An 18,847-nucleotide genomic window follows, 5' to 3' on the forward strand; every position below is an offset into this window, starting at 1 on the left:
TCTTTTCTTCGGCTACCATACAAAAGTTTCAGAAGTAGATATAACAAAGCATTAGCTTGGTCGAGAGCAGTTGTATCAGACCATTGATAGCTAGTGGACTGGGCCCAGGAGCTAGAACGCTCTCTCTTGTAAAAATAAAAGGAGGTAAGTGCCACGAATGATGGCTATTAGTTGAAGTAGAAGTCAAATGATATGGTAGACGAGTAATTACTACGACGAGGCGCCTGCGGGAGCTCAGGAACATAGGCTTGCTCTGAAACCTGTTTGACTTACGAGTGTTTGAGGCTGTGCATTACGTGATAATTGCCTCGCTCTAAATTCTGAAATTAACGTTAAATCTGTAGATTAAACTCAATCAAAGTGATCGTACAACAATTACGATTCACTAAGCTGCCTTTTGCCATTGATCTATTGTCCTAAATACTTCATAATTTAATTAATTTAATAAAAGCGTATGAGAGGAGATGGAGGTCAGGTGACCTGTGTGAGACCTTGTGTTGGGGTATATAAAGGTTGTGGCCAGCCTGGCTACTCACTCCTTCCTCCTCCTCCTCCACGATCCTACAACACTCTCCAACATGAATATCGTAAGCCTCATATCTTGTGTTTCCAAGGAATATACACAGAGGTATACTCAGTTTCTCGGTGTATACACTGCAAGTTTACTGTAGTTCTGGAGTATATGCAGACGAGAAGTCACAGTAACGTGGCTGAAGTATGTTGACCAATCCACACGATAGAAAATGAAGGGACGACGACGTTTCAGTCCGTCCTGGACCTTTCTCAAGTCGATTGTCGACTTAAGTCGACTTGAGAATGGTCCAGGACGGACCGAAACGTCGTCGTCCCTTCATTTTCTAGTGTGTCGATTGGTCAACATACTTCTGGGGTATATTCAGGGGGTAAAACTTGCTTGCTGGATGGTTAGTAATATATTGTGTGGTGGTCATAATAATTCTCCCCAAATTGATAGGCCTAAAGCCCAACATCCAATCTCGTTATTGATGCAAACTTTCGTTGGTAATTTTTCTGGTAGTTTTAATCTATTACGGTAAAATCGCTTATTAAATATTGTTTGCATAAAGTTTATTAATTTTTCTAATGCCCTTTACAAAGTAATTACTTCGAAGCTTTGAATAAATTACGCCCTGGTAACCATTTCTAAGCTGTTTGGCTGACAAGTGTAATTAGAAATTTTATGTTTCCATCAATTAAATTTTTTTTCGATGAAACGGTTACTTTTTCCTCATTATTGCATGTTGCAAACACTTGAAAGTTGCAGCAGAACATACCATTGGGTTCTTTTTCGACTCAAAATCGGGGGATGAATGGTTCGATTCCCGCGTTGGACAGAGATGATTTGGGACGTTTCCTTTCACCTAATGCTTCTCTTCACCTTGTCTTACTTGAACCTTAGTGGGATCCCGATAAATGCCTTAATAATATATATATATATATATATATATATATATATATATATATATATATATATATATATATATATATATATATATATTATTCGCTGACAAAACGTCGAATTATACAATGTCAAGTATAACATTATATACGCATTGTTAAAATGACAATTCGACACTGTTGCACTGTATAGACGGTTCTCGTGCGAATATATCAAGCATCAGAACTCAGAAGCATCTGCTTGACAATATAGTAAGAGTGATTGGCGGCGGGCAAGCTTGCGGGCAAGTAGAATAGTATGGTTGTGTGTCGTGAAAGATCAGTAGGGTAATGTGACTAACATTTCAGCTGTTGTTAGCCGTGCTCCTTCCCGCCTGCCTGGCCGACAAGCCCTCCAGCAGTCATGGTCATTCCTTCTTCCGACTGCCGTCTCACTCTGGCGAGTCTAGCGAGGAGACCTTCATCCGACGACCTGTCTTCTCACCCCGCCCTCCGCTCCGTCCGGTCTCCGCCCCGCGTCAAGCCCCAAGGTCCACTTTCCCTGCTCCAAGGCTTTCACCCCAATCTCCCTTCGCCCCACGCCCAGCAGCCCAATCCAGCTTCTCCGCCCCACGCCCAGCAGCCCAATCCAGCTTCTCCGCCCCACGCCCAGCACCCCGGCCCAGCGCCTCCCCACGCTCATCACCACAGCCCAGCTACTCTGCCCCTCAGCCATCCTACCAGCCCTCGGGGCCCGTCGTCCCCATCCTGGTTGACGAGCGCGTCCATCCCGACGGCGGAGCTTACAGCTTCCTGATTGAGACTGGCGATGGCCTCAAGTGGCAGGAAACTGGAAGACCTATTCCTGGCGAAGAAGGACCCGTCAGCGCCGCCTCCGGCTCATATTCGTAAGTTACAGCGACCTAAACATCACAGATTTGCAAATTGTTGTCATATCAATATTCTTACATATTCCTAAGATAATAATTTATTATTAATGTCGTGATTGTTAACGTTATATTCCAGCTTCACCCTCCCCGACGGCCAAGTGTTCCAGCTTAGTTATGTGGCCGATGAGAACGGGTTCCAGCCCGAGTCCCCATTCCTGCCTGTGGCGCCCGAGTTCCCCCACCCCATCCCCGCCCACGCCCTCGAGCAGATCGAGCGTGGGCGTCTGGAACACGAGGCTCGCGCCCGCGGTGAGCTGCGTCAGGCACCAGCCAGGGGCTATGGCGCCCCTCCACAATAATTCTGAGCCCTCCAGATGAACCTCTTATTGAAACATTAACTTTAAGGGAAAGCTATTTATTGCGGTTATTTATTTGGAAAATATAATATAAAAATATACTGAATGAACTTTTGCTTTCTTTATTATATTGTTAACCTTTAGCCTGCTAGCAACGTTTATAGGCATTCTGTGGTTGTTAAACCCTCATTGTTGATCAGACTTATTCAGAGGGAGAGAGAGACAATGAGTAACATCTAGTTCTAAAGGACTATTGTAGCCCACAAAACAATATGTCTCCATTTATAATAACCTCAGAAGAAGGGGTTATGCAAGAAAAACACTTCCATTGAATAGATTTGTTTAAAGTGTAATATAAATGATATCACTGTATAAACTAAAGACCACAAAACACGTTGCACAATAACATTCAAAATTATGTTTTTACAATTATTAGAGCACATGTGACTGACAACATGTGATGTTAGGTGAACTCAGATGTCAGTCACATACATCACAGTTTGGATTACATCAGCCATACCTTGTTAGAAGGCAACACTTCTGCCACCATGACAGATGACGCAAGTTGTCAGCCCACTCGGCTCACAACCGAATGGTTCTGGGTTCGATTCTCTTGCTGGAGAAGAGGTTTGAGCAGGTTTTCTTACACCTAATGCGACTATTTACATAGTTGAAAATAAGAACCCGGGAGTTAGGCGACTGCTGTAAGTTATATCCTGGGAAAGATCTGTCGCTGACCAAGCCTCGTTAAGACCACGATAGTGTAACAGGCTTCTTGTCCCCAACACTGGCATTAACCACACCTACACCCCTACAAGAAGCCACTCATACACTTCCCCCTCGCTCCTGTGCCAGGTAAGTCCACTACGGGCTCACCATAGCCCGTGCTACTTGGAACTTATTGTTCCCAGTAGCTGAATCTTAAACAACAACACCTTCCCACTCTCAATCCATCACTTAAGTCCTTAGCCCCCCAGGCGGGGTGGAGTGTGCGACCCACTCACAACACACTTCAGATATTGACTTGGAAAATGTATATTCTGACGAGAAATTTGCATTCTGGGGGTTCCCAATGTTTTCTTATTCAACTTCTTCAGAAGTCAGAGGGGCTTCTACCCCTCTGACTTGGTTAGAAGGGAAGAACCCTCTCGCGTCTTGGTTTAATCGGAAGAGGATTTCTCTATATGTCATATTTGTTCAAGGTTGACTGAAAGAACAAAAATATTAACTGTATAATGTATTATACTTTTTTATAATTTACACAACATTTCGAACTTACAAAGTTCATTCTCAGTTGAGGAGGAACAAGATATTGATTGATTATGATTAAGCCAATCAGGAGGTGGCACGGGCATGAATAGCCCGTAAGTGGTAGGTTTTATTTTTTATTTTTAGTGAATGTATACTGTGTGCTGAGGTCGCATTTAAATCGTCAGGCTGCTATCGTGGGGGTGGGGGGGATACTGCTTGACACTGTTTATGAGGGTCTCCAGCTGCTGGACACCTTTTTTTGACCAGAAGAGTGGCAGTGTTGATGGCTTCATTGTGGCCACTGCAAGAGTCAGGGACTCTTAAAGCTCTTCTAAGGTCGTTGGTTACTTGATAATCCAGGAGATAGTGAAGTAGTGGCTTTTCTGTGATTGTTTGACAGAAGATGCATTCCCACTGTCTGGGTTCACCAATCTCCCAGTTGCATCTGTAACCCAGACGTAGTCTACATAACCGAACTGAACAACACACAGAAATCAATTCAACGTGTTTAATTGCGTGATGCATCAAATGAACAAATCCACAAGGGTGGATTCCTTTAGCTCAGTCTATTAAGGCAGCGTCTGGGATGCTCTCGGACGCAGGTTCGAATCCTCGTCACGGCCCTTGTGGATTTGCTCGAACTGAATAAGATATGAGGGAACATCTGTTTTATAACATTGGGAGATCAGGTACATAAATAATTAAGTCAGGAGAAAGGTGAAAGAAAAGAAGTAGAGGTAAAGTGAGGTGACGGGTCAATAAACTATGCATACAAAGATAAGTCAGGCACAGTTAAAGCCACCATTTGGTCACCACTTGGTCCGGGAGACATCTCCCGTCACGCAGGGTGCAGTTGCGCCTCCACAGATCTCCAGTATCATCTTTTGATAATGGTAATGGCTCGAAAGGGCCACCACTTACGGGCTATTCATGCCCGTGCCACCTCTTGGGTGGCTTAATCTTCATCAATCAATCAGTTAAAGCCTCGCTCCTGTGATAGGTAAGTCCACTACGGGCTCACCATAGTCCGTGCTACTTGGAACTTTTTGTTCCTAGAAGCTGAATCTTAAACAACAAACAACGATAAGTGAAGTGATTGTGGAATTAGAGCTTAGGTGACCGTAGTGGGCAGGGAGTTTTGGGCAGTGACGTCATCGTGGGCAATTTCTCGTTTCGGTCTTGTTCTCACTCTCAAGGCGGAGAGCGAATAGTTCCGTTATTTGAGTATTGATGGCGGGTTGTTCGACTTTTATGTGAAGAGCTTCAAAAATGTGTAATCTTCTTACGTCTTGGGCTTTAATCTAATATACAAGTGTAACACTTGCAAGAGTCTGATAAGTTCAAGTATCAGATAAGTCACCTGACTTATTTTTCTGTGCATAGTTTCTTGACTCAATACCTCCCTCTACCTCTGCTCTTTTTCTTTCGACTTTCTCCTGACTTCATTATTTACGTAACCGACCTCGGCGAGTTATAACTCAGATGTTCTCTCATATCTTGTTCCTCCTCAATTGAGAATGAACCTTATGGGTTCGAAATGTTGTGTAAATTATACAAAGTATAATACATTTTACAGGTCATTTTTTTGTTCTTTTAGTCAACCTTGAACAAAGATGATATTTGAAATCCTCTCCATATATATATATATATATATATATATATATATATATATATAAAAACCTTGGCGCCTTAAAACCAGCTGCTCCGGGTAGATGGGACTCGATAGCCTGGGAAGGCAGCCCATCTAGGGGAAGGAAAACCCTGATTTTAAACCTCCGCTGCCTTGCGGCCATACCCTTGTTTTTGGGAAGGCTTCAGGAGTCAACCTCGAGGAAAAATCCGGAGTTGGAGCCCCTAAGGCAGTTCGTTGTTGACGTCGACCTCGTTCTGGCAGCTCCTGCGACGTTGCTGGAACCATGCGTATTGGCATTTGCCTCTCTATTGGATAATTTCAGCAACGTGGAGAGGGGGGACCTGCTGCATGGGTAACAGCTTCTCCTCCATATCTACCTACCCAGGCTTTGCGCCCTGGAGAGGACACTCCAGCTTCGCCTCACAGCGTCGAACCAACACGGGAAGCGACAGTCTACCGGTTTTAAGTCTTCTGCTCGATTGGCGAAGAGTGTGACGCCAGGGGTTGCTTCCGACGGTGGGAGGGGTCATCGCGCCCCACTGGGCAGCTACCGCCCGCCTCAAGCTGGGCAAACCCCAGCCAATAAGGTGTTGCCTCGCCACGGTCCGTTAACCTCACTGGGTGCGTGGGGTTTAGGGTGAAAACTGACAAGCGGCCCGACAACTTTGCACCAAGCAATACCTTTTTTCATTTTTACATGGTGTGGGATTTGCCGTCAGGAATGCACTGTTGGGACACATTATGCCACCGATGGGGGAAACCGAACGAATTCTGTCTCTGCAACTGTACTCCCAAACAGGACCAGTCAATGTAATTAGTGCATATGCACCAACCCTGACTTCTCCAGCAGAGGCAAAGGAAAAATTCTACGATGACCTCAACAGAGTCATAGCGAGAATCCCTGTAAAGGAGCCACTGTTCATCCTCGGCGACTTCAACGCCAGAGTGGGTGCCGAGCACAACATTTGGCCCACTTGCCTGGGTCAATTCGGCATAGGAAGGATGAATGAGAACGGGCAACGTCTGCTAGAACTCTGCTGCCTTCATGGTCTTTGTGTCACCAACACGTTCTTCGGCACAAAGCCTCAACACCGAGTATCTTGGAGACACCCCAGATCCAAGCACTGGCACCAGCTTGACCTGATTCTTACCAGGCGTGCAAGTCTACCCAGCGTCAAGATTACGCGTAGCTACCAGAGTGCTGTCTGTGACACCGACCACTCCCTGGTATGTAGCAGGGTCAAGATGCAACCAAAGAAGATTCATCACTCGAAAAAGGCGGGCAGACCTCGCATCGACACCACCAAGACCCGCAACCAGGACAAGGTGGAAGATTTTGCGCACGTGCTCGAGGAAGCTCTTCCTGGCCCAGCTGGGGTCACTGCCTGTAAAAGATGGGAGCACTTCAGAGACGCTGTGTTCAACGCTGCCATTTCCACCTTTGGCAAGAAGACCAGCAGGTCGGCAGACTGGTTCGAGGCTCACTCGGAAGAGATGACACCTGTAATCGAAGAGAAGAGAAACGCCTTGGCAGCCTACAAAGCCTGCCCAAGTCGGCGCAACTTACAGATCCTTCGGGCCGTCCGCTGCAAAGTGCAGCAGAGCGCCAGGCGATGTGCCAACAACTATTGGCTCCAGCTCTGCTCCCAGATACAGACTGCAGCGGATACAGGCAATGTAAGGGGAATGTATGACGGCATCAAGCAGGCCCTCGGCCCAATCCAGAAGAAGACCGCTCCTCTGAAATCTGCCACTGGCGAGGTGATTCAGGACCAGACACTGCAGCTGAAGCGCTGGGTCGAGCACTACTCTGAGCTATACGCCAGGGACAATGTGGTCACCGAAGATGCCCTGAGCGCCATTGAGTGTCTGCCTGTGTTAATGGAGCTCGACAGTGAACCGACCCTGGAAGAACTCAGCGATGCCCTAGACTCCCTTGCTTCTGGTAAAGCTCCCGGCAAAGATGGCATTCCTGCTGAGACCTTGAAGTGCTGCAGAGGTAGCCTGCTCATGGAGCTGCACGAAATTCTCTGCCTCTGCTGGGAAGAAGGAGAGGTGCCACAGGACATGAGGGATGCCAACATCGTCACACTGTATAAGAATAAAGGTGACAGGGGCGACTGCAACAACTACCGTGGAATCTCCCTCCTCAGTATTGTCGGAAAGCTGTTTGCTCGAGTCGCATTGAAGAGGCTCCAAGTACTTGCAGAGAGAGTTTATCCAGAATCACAATGTGGATTCAGAGCTGGCAGGTCCACCATCGACATGGTCTTTTCCCTCAGACAACTGCAGGAGAAATGCAGGGAACAGAAGCAGCCACTCTTTGTAGCCTTCATAGACCTGACGAAGGCCTTCGACCTCGTCAGCAGGGATGGCCTGTTCAAGATCCTCCCCAAGATCGGATGCCCACCCAGGCTCCTCAGCATCATCAGATCTTTCCATGAGAACATGAGGGGCACCGTGGTCTTTGATGGCCTAACATCAGGCGCCTTTGACATCCGAAGTGGAGTAAAGCAGGGCTGCGTACTGGCTCCAACCCTATTCGGAATTTTCTTCGCAGTTATGCTGCGGCACGCCTTCGGATCTGTCACGGAAGGCATTTACCTCCGGACCAGGTCGGATGGGAAGCTCTTTAACCTCGCCAGGCTGAGAGCCAAGACAAAGGTTCGGCTGAGGTGTCTGCGCGACTTCCTCTTTGCCGACGACGCAGCAGTCACTGCCCACTCAGCTGAAGACCTCCAACGGCTCATAACCCGCTTCAGCGAGGCCTCTCAGGCTTTCGGACTCACCATCAGTCTGAAGAAAACACAAGTCATGGGACAAGGAGTGGACTCCCCACCTGACATCGGCATCTCTGATTCCAAACTGGAAGTTGTTCACGACTTCGTGTACCTGGGCTCCACAATCTCTGACTCCCTCTCTCTTGATACGGAGCTAAACAAACGCATCGGTAAGGCATCTACTACCATGTCCAAACTGACAAAGAGAGTGTGGGCCAACAATAGGCTAACTGAGTATACTAAGATTCAGGTTTACAGATCCTGTGTCCTGAGCACTCTCCTTTATGGCAGTGAGTCTTGGACACTCCGCGCCCGTCAGGAAAGACGGCTGAATGCCTACCACATGCGCTGCCTTCGACACATCTTGGACATCACCTGGCAGGACAAGGTGACAAACAACAACGTCTTGGGGAGAGCAAGAATCACCAGCATGTACACAATGCTGAAACAGAGACGAATGCGCTGGCTCGGGCACGTTGTGCGAATGGGCGACGGCAGGATCCCCAAGGATCTCCTGTATGGAGAGCTGAGGCAGGGAAAGCGTCCAGTAGGCAAGCCCCAGCTACGGTACAAAGACGTATGCAAAAGGGACCTGAAAGCCATGGACGTCGATCTTGCTATATGGGAGACACTGGCTACAGACCGTTCAGCCTGGAGGCAGTCTGTTCAACGAGGTCTCTCCAAGTTCGAGGAGTCACTTGCCAAGGAATCGGAGGCAAAGAGACAGAGAAGGAAAGCCGGTAACCAGGAAGACAGACCAGAATCGGACTTCGTTTGTGCTCGGTGTGGGATGGACTGCCACTCTCGGATTGGCCTCATCAGTCACACCAGACGCTGCACCAGGATTGACAACTAGGGCGCAACTCCATAGTCTCCCGAGACTGAAGGATGCCTACTACTATATATATATATATATATATATATATATATATATATATATATATATATATATATATATATATATGTCGTACCTAGTAGCCAGAACGCACTTCTCAGCCTACTATGCAAGGCCCGATTTGCCTAATAAGCCAAGTTTTCATGAATTAATTGTTTTTCGACTACCTAACCTACCTAACCTAGCCTAACCTAACTTTTTCGGCTACCTAACCTAATCTAACCTATAAAGATAGGTTAGGTTAGGTTAGGTAGGGTTAGTTAGGTTCGTTCATATATCTACGTTAATTTTAATTCCAATAAAAATTTTTTTACCTCATACATAATGAAATGGGTAACTTTATCATTTCATAAGAAAAAAAATTGAGAAAATATATTAATTCATGAAAACTTGGCTTATTAGGCAAATCGGGCCTTGCATAGTAGGCTGAGAAGTGCGTTCTGGCTACTAGGTACGACATATATATATATATATATATATATATATATATATATATATATATATATATATATATATATATATATAACCAGATATAATTTTGATTCATAATTTTATGATAAGTATATTCTGATTATACCTTTGACAGTGATGCAAATATGTGCCTGCCATGTTTTGTGCAACACTGACTATACACCTGCTGCCGGTACTGAAGAGAGGTTGTGACAGCCCCAACACTCACACACACACACACCTCGTTGCTGGCACGTCATCATGAATCATACTTACCTGTAATAAGAGCCTAGTGATAGCTATCGTAAAATTAAATTTTGTATTATCATATGAAAGTTCAGGATGTTCTTGCAACACAAGTGAGAGAAATGCACGAATCAATAATTGAGCACCGCCCTTGCAACACAGATTATTAGCCGGTTTATTGGGCTCAAGATTATTGTTAAAATGTAAAGAGGGCTATTATCTGCGACTACTTATCCTCGTACCCAACTCTAAACAGCTTAATCAAATTGTAACGTGTTTGACTCAGAAGCCAAACGGAGTTTTACGCAATAAGAAAGAGGTTTAGAGTCGAGCTGTTGTCACACATTGGTGAGCAGGGGACATGATCATGTCGTCTCCGATACAGAGATTGTTATTGCTCATATACACGCGAGGAGACGTTGTTAGGAGTTTGTTGTTGTTTATGATTCAACTCCTCGGAACAAGAAGTTGCAAGTAGCACGGGCTATGGTGAGCCCGAAGTGGACTTACCTGGCACAGGAGAGGGACTTTGTTAAGAATATTGTCATGGAGGGAGGGAACTATTAGGGAAAAGCGCCAAGCCATTACAACTATATATCACTTGGAGGGAGTCAGTATAAGGATTTGGGATGGGACGAGGGGAAGGAATGGTATCCAACTACTTGGATGGTCGGGGATTGAACGCCGACCTGCATGAAGCGAGACCGTCGCTCTACCGTCCAGTCCAAGTGGTTGGGCGTATTGTCACGGAGCTAACGTGAACACTGTTAAGTAACAGCTGCTTGGACAACACTTGGACTTAAGTGACACAGTAACAATTTTAGTAACTCTATCAAATATGCCAAATGTTTATACAATGTTAAAGGAAAAACGAAAGTTTATAACATTTTCATTAAAGTACAACAAGATAAATATAACAAAGGGCATTTAAATGACTCCACGTGGATATAAAACATTATATAAAACAATTTTTCCAAATAATTTTGTTATTATAAATTTTTGTGTATAGTTAGTCCTAAGTCAGATTAAGTCAGGTATTTTGCTGCTGTTGTATCATTGTATTTACATCACAACACTGAGGAAAACACTGTTTATGAAAACTTTGAACATAGTCAGTTGTATAGTCAGGTGTTGAATGTGTCTGACTCGTGACCAGGGAAAATGGCTGCCTGAGAGGAGGTTCAGGCTTAGACACCGTAGTTGTGGGCTGGTGTCTGACGGAGCTGTCGCGCCTCGTGTTCCAGACGCCCACGTTCGATCTGCTCGAGGGCGTGGGCGGGGATGGGGTGGGGGAAGGCGGGCGCCACAGGCAGGAATTGGGACTCGGGCTGGAACCCGTTCTCATCGGCCACATAACTGAGCTGGAACACTTGGCCGTCGGGAAGCGTGAAGCTGTGAACAAGAATCAGTAACAAGTGAGGAACAATGTTTTGAGGTAAACTGAAGCAAATTTGTATGACACAGAACAAATCCACAAGGACCTTGACGAGGATTCGAACCTGCGTCCGGGAGCATCCCAGACACTGCCTTAATCGACTGAGCTACGACAGGGTTAAAAGGGTTGAAACCGAAGTTCTACTGAACTTACTGGATCCCGTAGCCTCCTTTTAACCTTGTCGTAGCTCAGTCGATTAAGGCAGTGTCTGGGATGCTCCCGGACGCAGGTTCGAATCCTCGTCACGGCCCTTGTGGATTTGTTCATTTGATGCATCACGTTAGTGTGATCTCTGTGTGTGTTGTATGACACAGGTTTATGTTGAGTGGATGTTGATGTATATGTCGAGTTAACAGATGACAGGACTCACGAGTATGATCCTGAGACGGCGGTGATGGGTCCATCTTCGCTGTAGACAGATTTCCCGCTCTCCTGTCTCTTTACACCGTCAACTGTCTCGCTTGTGAAGCTGTAAGTGCCAGCCTCCGGATGAATACGATGGTCCACTAGGATGGGATGAATGGTGCTCGGGCTGGAGGTGGGCTGAGTGGGTTGTGAAGCTGGCCGTGGTACTGTGTAGGTGGGCTGAGGAGGCAATTTTGCAAAGAGTAATGAAGAGCTTGGTGCGGAGGGAGTGGGTCGTGAGGCATGTCGTGACGCAGAGAGCGCGGGTCGCGACGCAGGTGGTGACGCAGAGAGCGTGGGTCGCGACGCAGGCGGTGACGCAGAAAGGGTGGGTCGTGAGGCAAGTCGTGACGCAGAGAGCGTGGGTCGCGACGCAGGCGGTGACGCAGAGAGGGGCGGCTGTAGTGGTGCAGGGCGCGGTGGAGAAGGTCGTGATCTTGAGTCCAAATGAGGAATCGGTTGAGGAATATAATATCCGGATCGGATGAGGGGCCGGTGAGCCCAGCTGGCGTAGAGAAGAGCAGTCAACACCAGTACCAGCTGCGGACACCCAATATATATATATATATATATATATATATATATATATATATATATATATATATATATATATATATATATATATATATATATATATATAAATGATCAACAAATCTAATCTGTGTACGAACCAACTCATCCCGAGAGCCCCGCTCAGGTCTGGTTGGTGTCTGGCCCGTCAACACTCCCAGGGGTCCTTGAGGGGAGGTGTTCTTGGCCGGGGTAAGGGGTAGGGGAGGTGTTCTTGGCAGGGGTAAGGGGTAGGGGAGGTGTTCTTGGTGGGGGTGGGAGGGTAGGGGGGGGGGAGGTTGAATACTAGCAAAATCGGGGGGGGGGGGGCATTTTGTTAGTATTTAACAGGTAATTATCTAGAGAAAACGCCAAGCAAGTACGACTATATAGCACTGGGAAGGGGTCAGGATAAGGATTTGGGATGGGACGGTGGGAGAGAAGGAATGGTGCCCAACCACTTGGACGGTCGGGGATTGAACGCCGACCTGCATGAAGCGAGACCGTCGCTCTACCGTCCAGCCCAAGTGGTTGGGCTGACGTTATTTGAGGAGAAAGTAGACATGATAGACATAAAAATGCTTTTAAAACACAAAGTGGAAAAAAAGAGATATTAAAAATAAATATTAATAGAACAAAAAGGACATGGCAGAAAGCTTATGAATCATAGAGATGTTATCTTGAGATGATTTCGGGGCTTTAGTGTCCCCGCGGCCCGGTCCTCGACCAGGCCTCCACCCCCAGGAAGCAGCCCGTGACAGCTGACTAACACCCAGGTACCTATTTTACTGCTAGGTAACAGGGGCATAGGGTGAAAAAAACTCTGCCCATTGTTTCTCGCCGGCGCCCGGGATCGAATCCGGGACCACAGGATCACAAGTCCAGCGTGCTGTCCGCTCGGCCGACCGGCTCCCTCTTCGATGTGGGAAAGTTTTCTTTAACGTAATAGTTGTGGGAAAGGGAGCCATAAGAGCCAGCTATAGAAGCGAATGTCATTCATAACTTCAAAGGTAGAATTAAGACAACCAGCTGCTAAAAAAAAGCCGGGGCCGAAGAGCTGAAGCTCGATCCTGAAGACGCACATTGGGGAGTACAACTTACTCATAATATTAATTGATAATATAAAATCTGCGCAGAATGAAGCAGAAAATCTTACACGGTTCATGACTGGGCGAGATGGGCGTGCCAGGGGGGGGCGGAGGTGGGCGTGCCGGGGGGGGGAGGTGGGGGTGACAGAAGGGAGGTGCTGGAGCGACAGGTGACGGGGCTCGGCGTGACAGGAGGAGGGTGTGAGTGCGACAGGTGGGCGGGGGTGGGCGCGAGTGGCAAGAAACACCTGGCCCACCTGTATATATACGTGGCCACGCCCACTGTCACGGCGGCACTCCTCCTCCAGCTGCTGGTGGTGCTAATGACACGGTCCTCACCCCTGGTAGTCCTCACCCCTGTTGGCACCCATGGTGGTCCTCACCCCTGGTAGTCCTCACCCCTGGTAGTCCTCACCCCTGGTGGCACCCATGGTGGTCCTCACCCCTGGTAGTCCTCACCCCTGGTAGTCCTCACCCCTGGTGGCACCCATGGTGGTCCTCACCCCTGGTAGTCCTCACCCCTGGTAGTCCTCACCCCTGGTGGCACCCATGGTGGTCCTCACCCCTGGTAGTCCTCACCCCTGGTAGTCCTCACCCCTGGTGGCACCCATGGTGGTCCTCACCCCTGGTAGTCCTCACTCCTGGTGGTCCTCACCCCTGGTGGTCCCTGGTGGCCCCCACCCCTGGTGGCCTACCTGGTGGCCCTCACCCCTGGTGGCCCACCTGGTGGCCCTCACCCCTGGTGGCCCACCTGGTGGCCCTATAAGTCTATACGACATTATGTGATAGTTAATGGGGGGAAATTAACATAAATATACGAAGAAAAACATTAATGTTTACGATAAATAAACGAAGCACTTGAAGGTCAGCCATTGTTAAACTGTGGCTATGTGGTTCCTCCGCTCTATTATACTTACACGCTTAACTCCTCATGAAGGATATCATCAAACTCTTCACGGGATAAATGGTAAAATACAGCTGTAGCCACTGACCTCACCAGTACAGGAATCACACATGTATGAACGTTGTTCTGTATCGGGGGTGGGAAAATACGTGTCATACTGTTTTTTTTTTTATTTATTTATTGTGTACCACAGACGTGGCCACACATTTACAATGCTAACCAGCATATATACATTTTCTTCTGTCCTCCATGGACAGGGTTAGAGAAGTGTTAAACATATAGTTCAAGTGTCATACTGTCTTGACCCGTCAGCAAGGTGTCCCTGCAAGGTCGCAATTGGTCATTAAGTAACGCCTTGTTAGACGGTTATTGCATGCAAGGGCATCGACGTTAGTTCTTCAAGGGAAAATTGTTTTGATTTGATTAAATAAATAAATTATTGATAATTTATAAATATAATAAATAAATTATTGATAAATAAATTATTTGATTAAAAATAAATTATTTTGTCGTCACAGGTGGATTAATATTCACACATGAATGGGAAGTTTGGAGTTTTTTCTGAAGTTATACTTAACGTGGGTTACTGAAGGCAGTAGAATAGCTGAAGTAATGTATAATGGTCAGCATGCTTGTGTCTTGGCTAGAATGATGAAGGCGTGTGTGTGCAGGCGACGAGTCACAATAACGTGGCTGAAATATGTTGACCAGACCACACACTCGAAGGTGAAGGGACGACGACGTTCTGGTCCGTCCTGGACCATTTTCAAGTCGATTGTGAGAATGGTCCAGGACGGACCGAAACGTCGTCGTCCCTTCACCTTCGAGTGTGTGGTCTGGTCAACATATTTCAGCCACGTTATTGTGACTCCTCGCCTGCATATGGATAATTACTGTGCTCAGACATCTCAAAACTTCCAGCTTCGACGCCCGGATCTCTCAGGCAGGTACGACCAACATTTTATCTTAAGATGAGGTTAAGATTTTATCACTCTTTACCTAGTATAAAGTATTCTCCTTCCCGACGTCACCTATATTAACGACATCACCCTTGAGAAAGTTATGTTGCGTTGGCTTGTAACGTCTTGCGTAACTACCGTTCTTGTAACAAGCGGACCAATTACTTGCGTAAACAATGTGGTGATTAAAGGTAAAAGCTGAATGCTTTTCCGGTTGTTGGGAAAAGATCATTACGTGATATAATGAGGCTGGTTCGGAGGAGATGAAGGAGGTGGTGATTGTGTGTTAAGAAGGAATTGATTGAGGATATGTGTAAGTGTGTGTGTGTGTGTGTGTGTGTGTGTGTGTGTGTATTTACTATTTGTGTTTGCCGAATCGAGGTATTAGCTATTAGGAGAAGAAGAGTAAGAGGAAGGACGGAGAAAGAGAATAAACTAAGAACCGAACATCAAACTATTCTGATACTTCTTGCTTGAAATACACCCAATCAAAGGAAAACATTTAGTGCTTCCTTCTCTTGTTCTCTCTCTCATATCTCGAATTACAGGGCACTCTCTGTCTGTCTGTCCCTCTGTCTCTCTGTCTCCAACCCCCAATTCCTTATCCCCCCGCCATAAACAGCGGCAGATGAGCGCTCTCAGCAGAAGAGAGAGAGAGACACAGAGGGTCGCTTAAAACACCATTAACCTCATTTTCTGCTCCGGAAACACAGGCGCAGATGACGCGCACCTCTTCCCCCCCCCCCATCACACACACATTGTCGCGTCTGCTTGTTGTGGTTGGTAATGTGTCCATCACCACCCTCGTCTACCACGCCCAGGGGCTTTCTGTGTGCTCCAGGAGCGTGTTGGTTCAATGTGCAGGTACAAGAAAGCTCAACACAAGACTGGGAAGATAAATCATGCCAAAGGTTCACATATATATGTGCTCAACTAAGCCTAGGGATATTTAAGCTTGGTTTTAGGCTTTATTGTTTACAGACGGTGAAATTAATAGTACAAAAAAGTGGTTTACTGTTGGGCCATCGCTACATATAGGTACGTTCCGGGTAGTAGTTACTGTAAGCACTATCAGGCCAGGAGGACGGTCTGTCTCTGAAATACAGCAGCCAGAGAGTGACAATATGGGACCAGAATTGGACCAGTAATATTCATGTAATCTATGTCAGTGATGTAACTATGGGACGACTCTCTCTCTCACACACACACACACACACACACACACACACACACACACACACACACACACACACACACACACACACACACACACACACACACACACACACACACAGGAACTCAGGAACACACAATAGGCTCAGGAACCTGTACAACTGTTGATTGACGGTTGAGAGGCGGGACCAAAGAGCCAAAGCTCAACCCCCGCAAGCACAAATAGGCGAGTACAAATAGGTGAGTAGATACAGTACATTAGACAAGGACAACGGGCAGTCAGACAGGCGGGGCCCAAGAGCTATCAACCGGATCTTACAGGCACAAGTATTAACACAACATTGTAACACTGGACCACGAGCATCACGTCAGGTCAGGTCAGAGGGCAACCCGGGTACACTTTACTAGAACAAATGAGTTCATGAACAACTACACGTGCTGGCATGAACATACACAAACATGTATACTTATACACCTACACAGTTTGGTGTTGTTGTTGTTGTTGTTTTGGATTCAGCAACTCGGAACCAAAAAAGTTGCAAGTAGCACGGACTATGGTGAGCCCGTAGTGGACTTACCTGGCACAGGAGATGTGCTAGTTTAGTATGTGTTCAAGGGTGTGTTCAAGGGTGTGTTCAGGTGTGGGATGGTGTTGATGGATGCGGGGGGGGGGGGAAGGAGGGGGCACCTTCATATCTCTCAACAGTGCTGAAGAAAACCTGACCTGTCTGGGTCACCTGACCTTTGTTTTGCACCAGGAACTGGACGAGCTGGTCTGTGTGTGTGTGTGTGTGTGTGTGTGTGTGTGTGTGTGTGTGTGTGTGTGTGTGTGTGTGTGTGTGTGCGCGTGTGTGCGCTCGCGCGTGTGTGTCTGTGTGTGTGTGCACTCACCTATTTGTGCCTGCAGGATCGAGCTGTTAGCTCTTGGACCTCGCCTTTCAAGCCACTGTTTGTTTAATGCAATGACACCTGACCCGTATCCCTATTATATCTAATTATAAAATGGATTCAATTGGCACAGTCTCAAATGACACTTGTTTCGCCGAGACCAACACTGACCCGACTAAGTTGGGCACATACCTTACAGGAATCAGGGTGCAAAGTTGGGTGAGGGTCTGGTCTTCAATCTCGAACAGACAGAAAGTCTCACAGACATTCTAATCTACGGATTTAAATGCATGAGCGGTCGCAATAGGAAGTATTTATCGAATCTAATTTATAAATTAGCAGACATGCTGTTGGGAGAAGAGGTAGGCCAGCCCTTACCAGTATGAGGTAATGGGAATAATCTACTGAACAGATTATACCCCTGGTATACCTGTTCCTCCAGGATATATGTTGACGAAAGGTCACGTATAAGACTCATTGGGAAAAATTCAGGTAGCGAGAAGCATCTTGCGAGACATCTCCAAGTAAACACACGAATGAAAGAAAAATTGTGGAGGAAAAAACCAGACGTTAAGATGCGTGGCAGCTCCCAGTATGGCGCCGTACCTGGTGACCTTCCTGCTCTGTTTTATGTCCTGTCTGTCTGTCTACCTGTCCGCCCGCCTGCCTGGCCTGCCTGCCTGGCCTGCCTGCCTGGCCCGCCTGCCTGTCTGCCTGGCCTGCCTGGCCTGCCTGGCCTGCCTGGCCTGCCTGCCTGGCCCGCCTGCCTGTCTGCCTGGCCTGCCTGGCCTGCCTGCCTGCCCAAGCCAGTAACTTGACGGCCAGGCAGGAGTCGCGGGTTTAAGTTTGAATCAGTGACAGCTTCTGCTAATGTTTGCTTAAGATGCTCGATTTCGTTGATTTACATCCCAGCTCCTTGTCCTCATATCCCAGCTCCTTGTCCTCATATCCCAGCTCCTTGTCCTCATATTCCTTAGCTTTCGGATGCTCCTTTCTGTGACTCATTTCCCCTCCCTGAGGACCGTAGCTTGGGGACAAATGTAAAAGGGGGGGAGGGGAATAAGGGGGGTGGGGAGTAGCAGTGAGGAACACCCCCCTCCCCCCCCTGCAGGAGGGGGAGCGGTATGTGCTTTTTCTTATCATCGGGACGACAGGCTTCAGATTCTTACAGGCCAAGACCTCCATGTTTCGACCAGCCTTTCACCGGGTCATGGGGCGGCCTGGGGGAGGTCAGCAGCCTCTCACCAGGTCACGGGGGAGGTCAGCAGCCTCTCACCAGGTCACGGGGGAGGTCAGCAGCCTCTCACCAGGTCACGGGGGAGGTCAGCAGCCTCTCACCAGGTCACGGGGGAGGTCAGCAGCCTCTCACCAGGTCACGGGGGAGGTCACCAGCCTCTCACCAGGTCATGATAATTTTATCATCAAGATGACATATACCCATACACACACACACTGGAAAATATTGGAGTGGTGACAGGTAGGCTTCTAACATGGACAAAAAATTTTCTGACTGATAGAAAAATGAGGGCAGTGATCAGAGGCAATGTATC

The 18,847-nt window shown here is 47.3% G+C and overlaps 2 protein-coding genes across 2 annotated transcripts in view; one reads left to right on the forward strand and one right to left on the reverse strand.

The window, feature by feature from the left end:
- The first annotated feature begins 537 nt into the window (after positions 1-537).
- LOC123755180 (endocuticle structural glycoprotein SgAbd-1) lies at positions 538-2,756 on the forward strand. Its single transcript, XM_045737659.1, has 3 exons — positions 538-587; positions 1,765-2,303; positions 2,422-2,756. The coding sequence occupies exons 1-3, from the start codon at positions 579-581 to the stop codon at positions 2,642-2,644; spliced, it is 771 nt and encodes a 256-aa protein (XP_045593615.1). The 5' UTR covers positions 538-578; the 3' UTR covers positions 2,645-2,756.
- Positions 2,757-10,852: 8,096 nt separating this feature from the next.
- The window catches only part of LOC123754895 (uncharacterized), a 16,327-nt gene continuing 8,332 nt past the window's right edge, over positions 10,853-18,847 (reverse strand). The window contains exons 2-4 of the mRNA XM_069332662.1: positions 14,291-14,403; positions 11,702-12,241; positions 10,853-11,288 (exon numbers count right to left, since the gene is read on the reverse strand). Of these exons, the coding sequence (XP_069188763.1) occupies positions 11,084-11,288; positions 11,702-12,241; positions 14,291-14,403 (858 nt within the window). The 3' untranslated portion in view covers positions 10,853-11,083. The remainder of the gene's footprint in view (positions 11,289-11,701; positions 12,242-14,290; positions 14,404-18,847) is intronic.

This window comes from Procambarus clarkii, chromosome 28 (assembly GCF_040958095.1).
Source record: "Procambarus clarkii isolate CNS0578487 chromosome 28, FALCON_Pclarkii_2.0, whole genome shotgun sequence".
NCBI classification, from domain to species: Eukaryota; Metazoa; Arthropoda; class Malacostraca; order Decapoda; family Cambaridae; genus Procambarus; species Procambarus clarkii.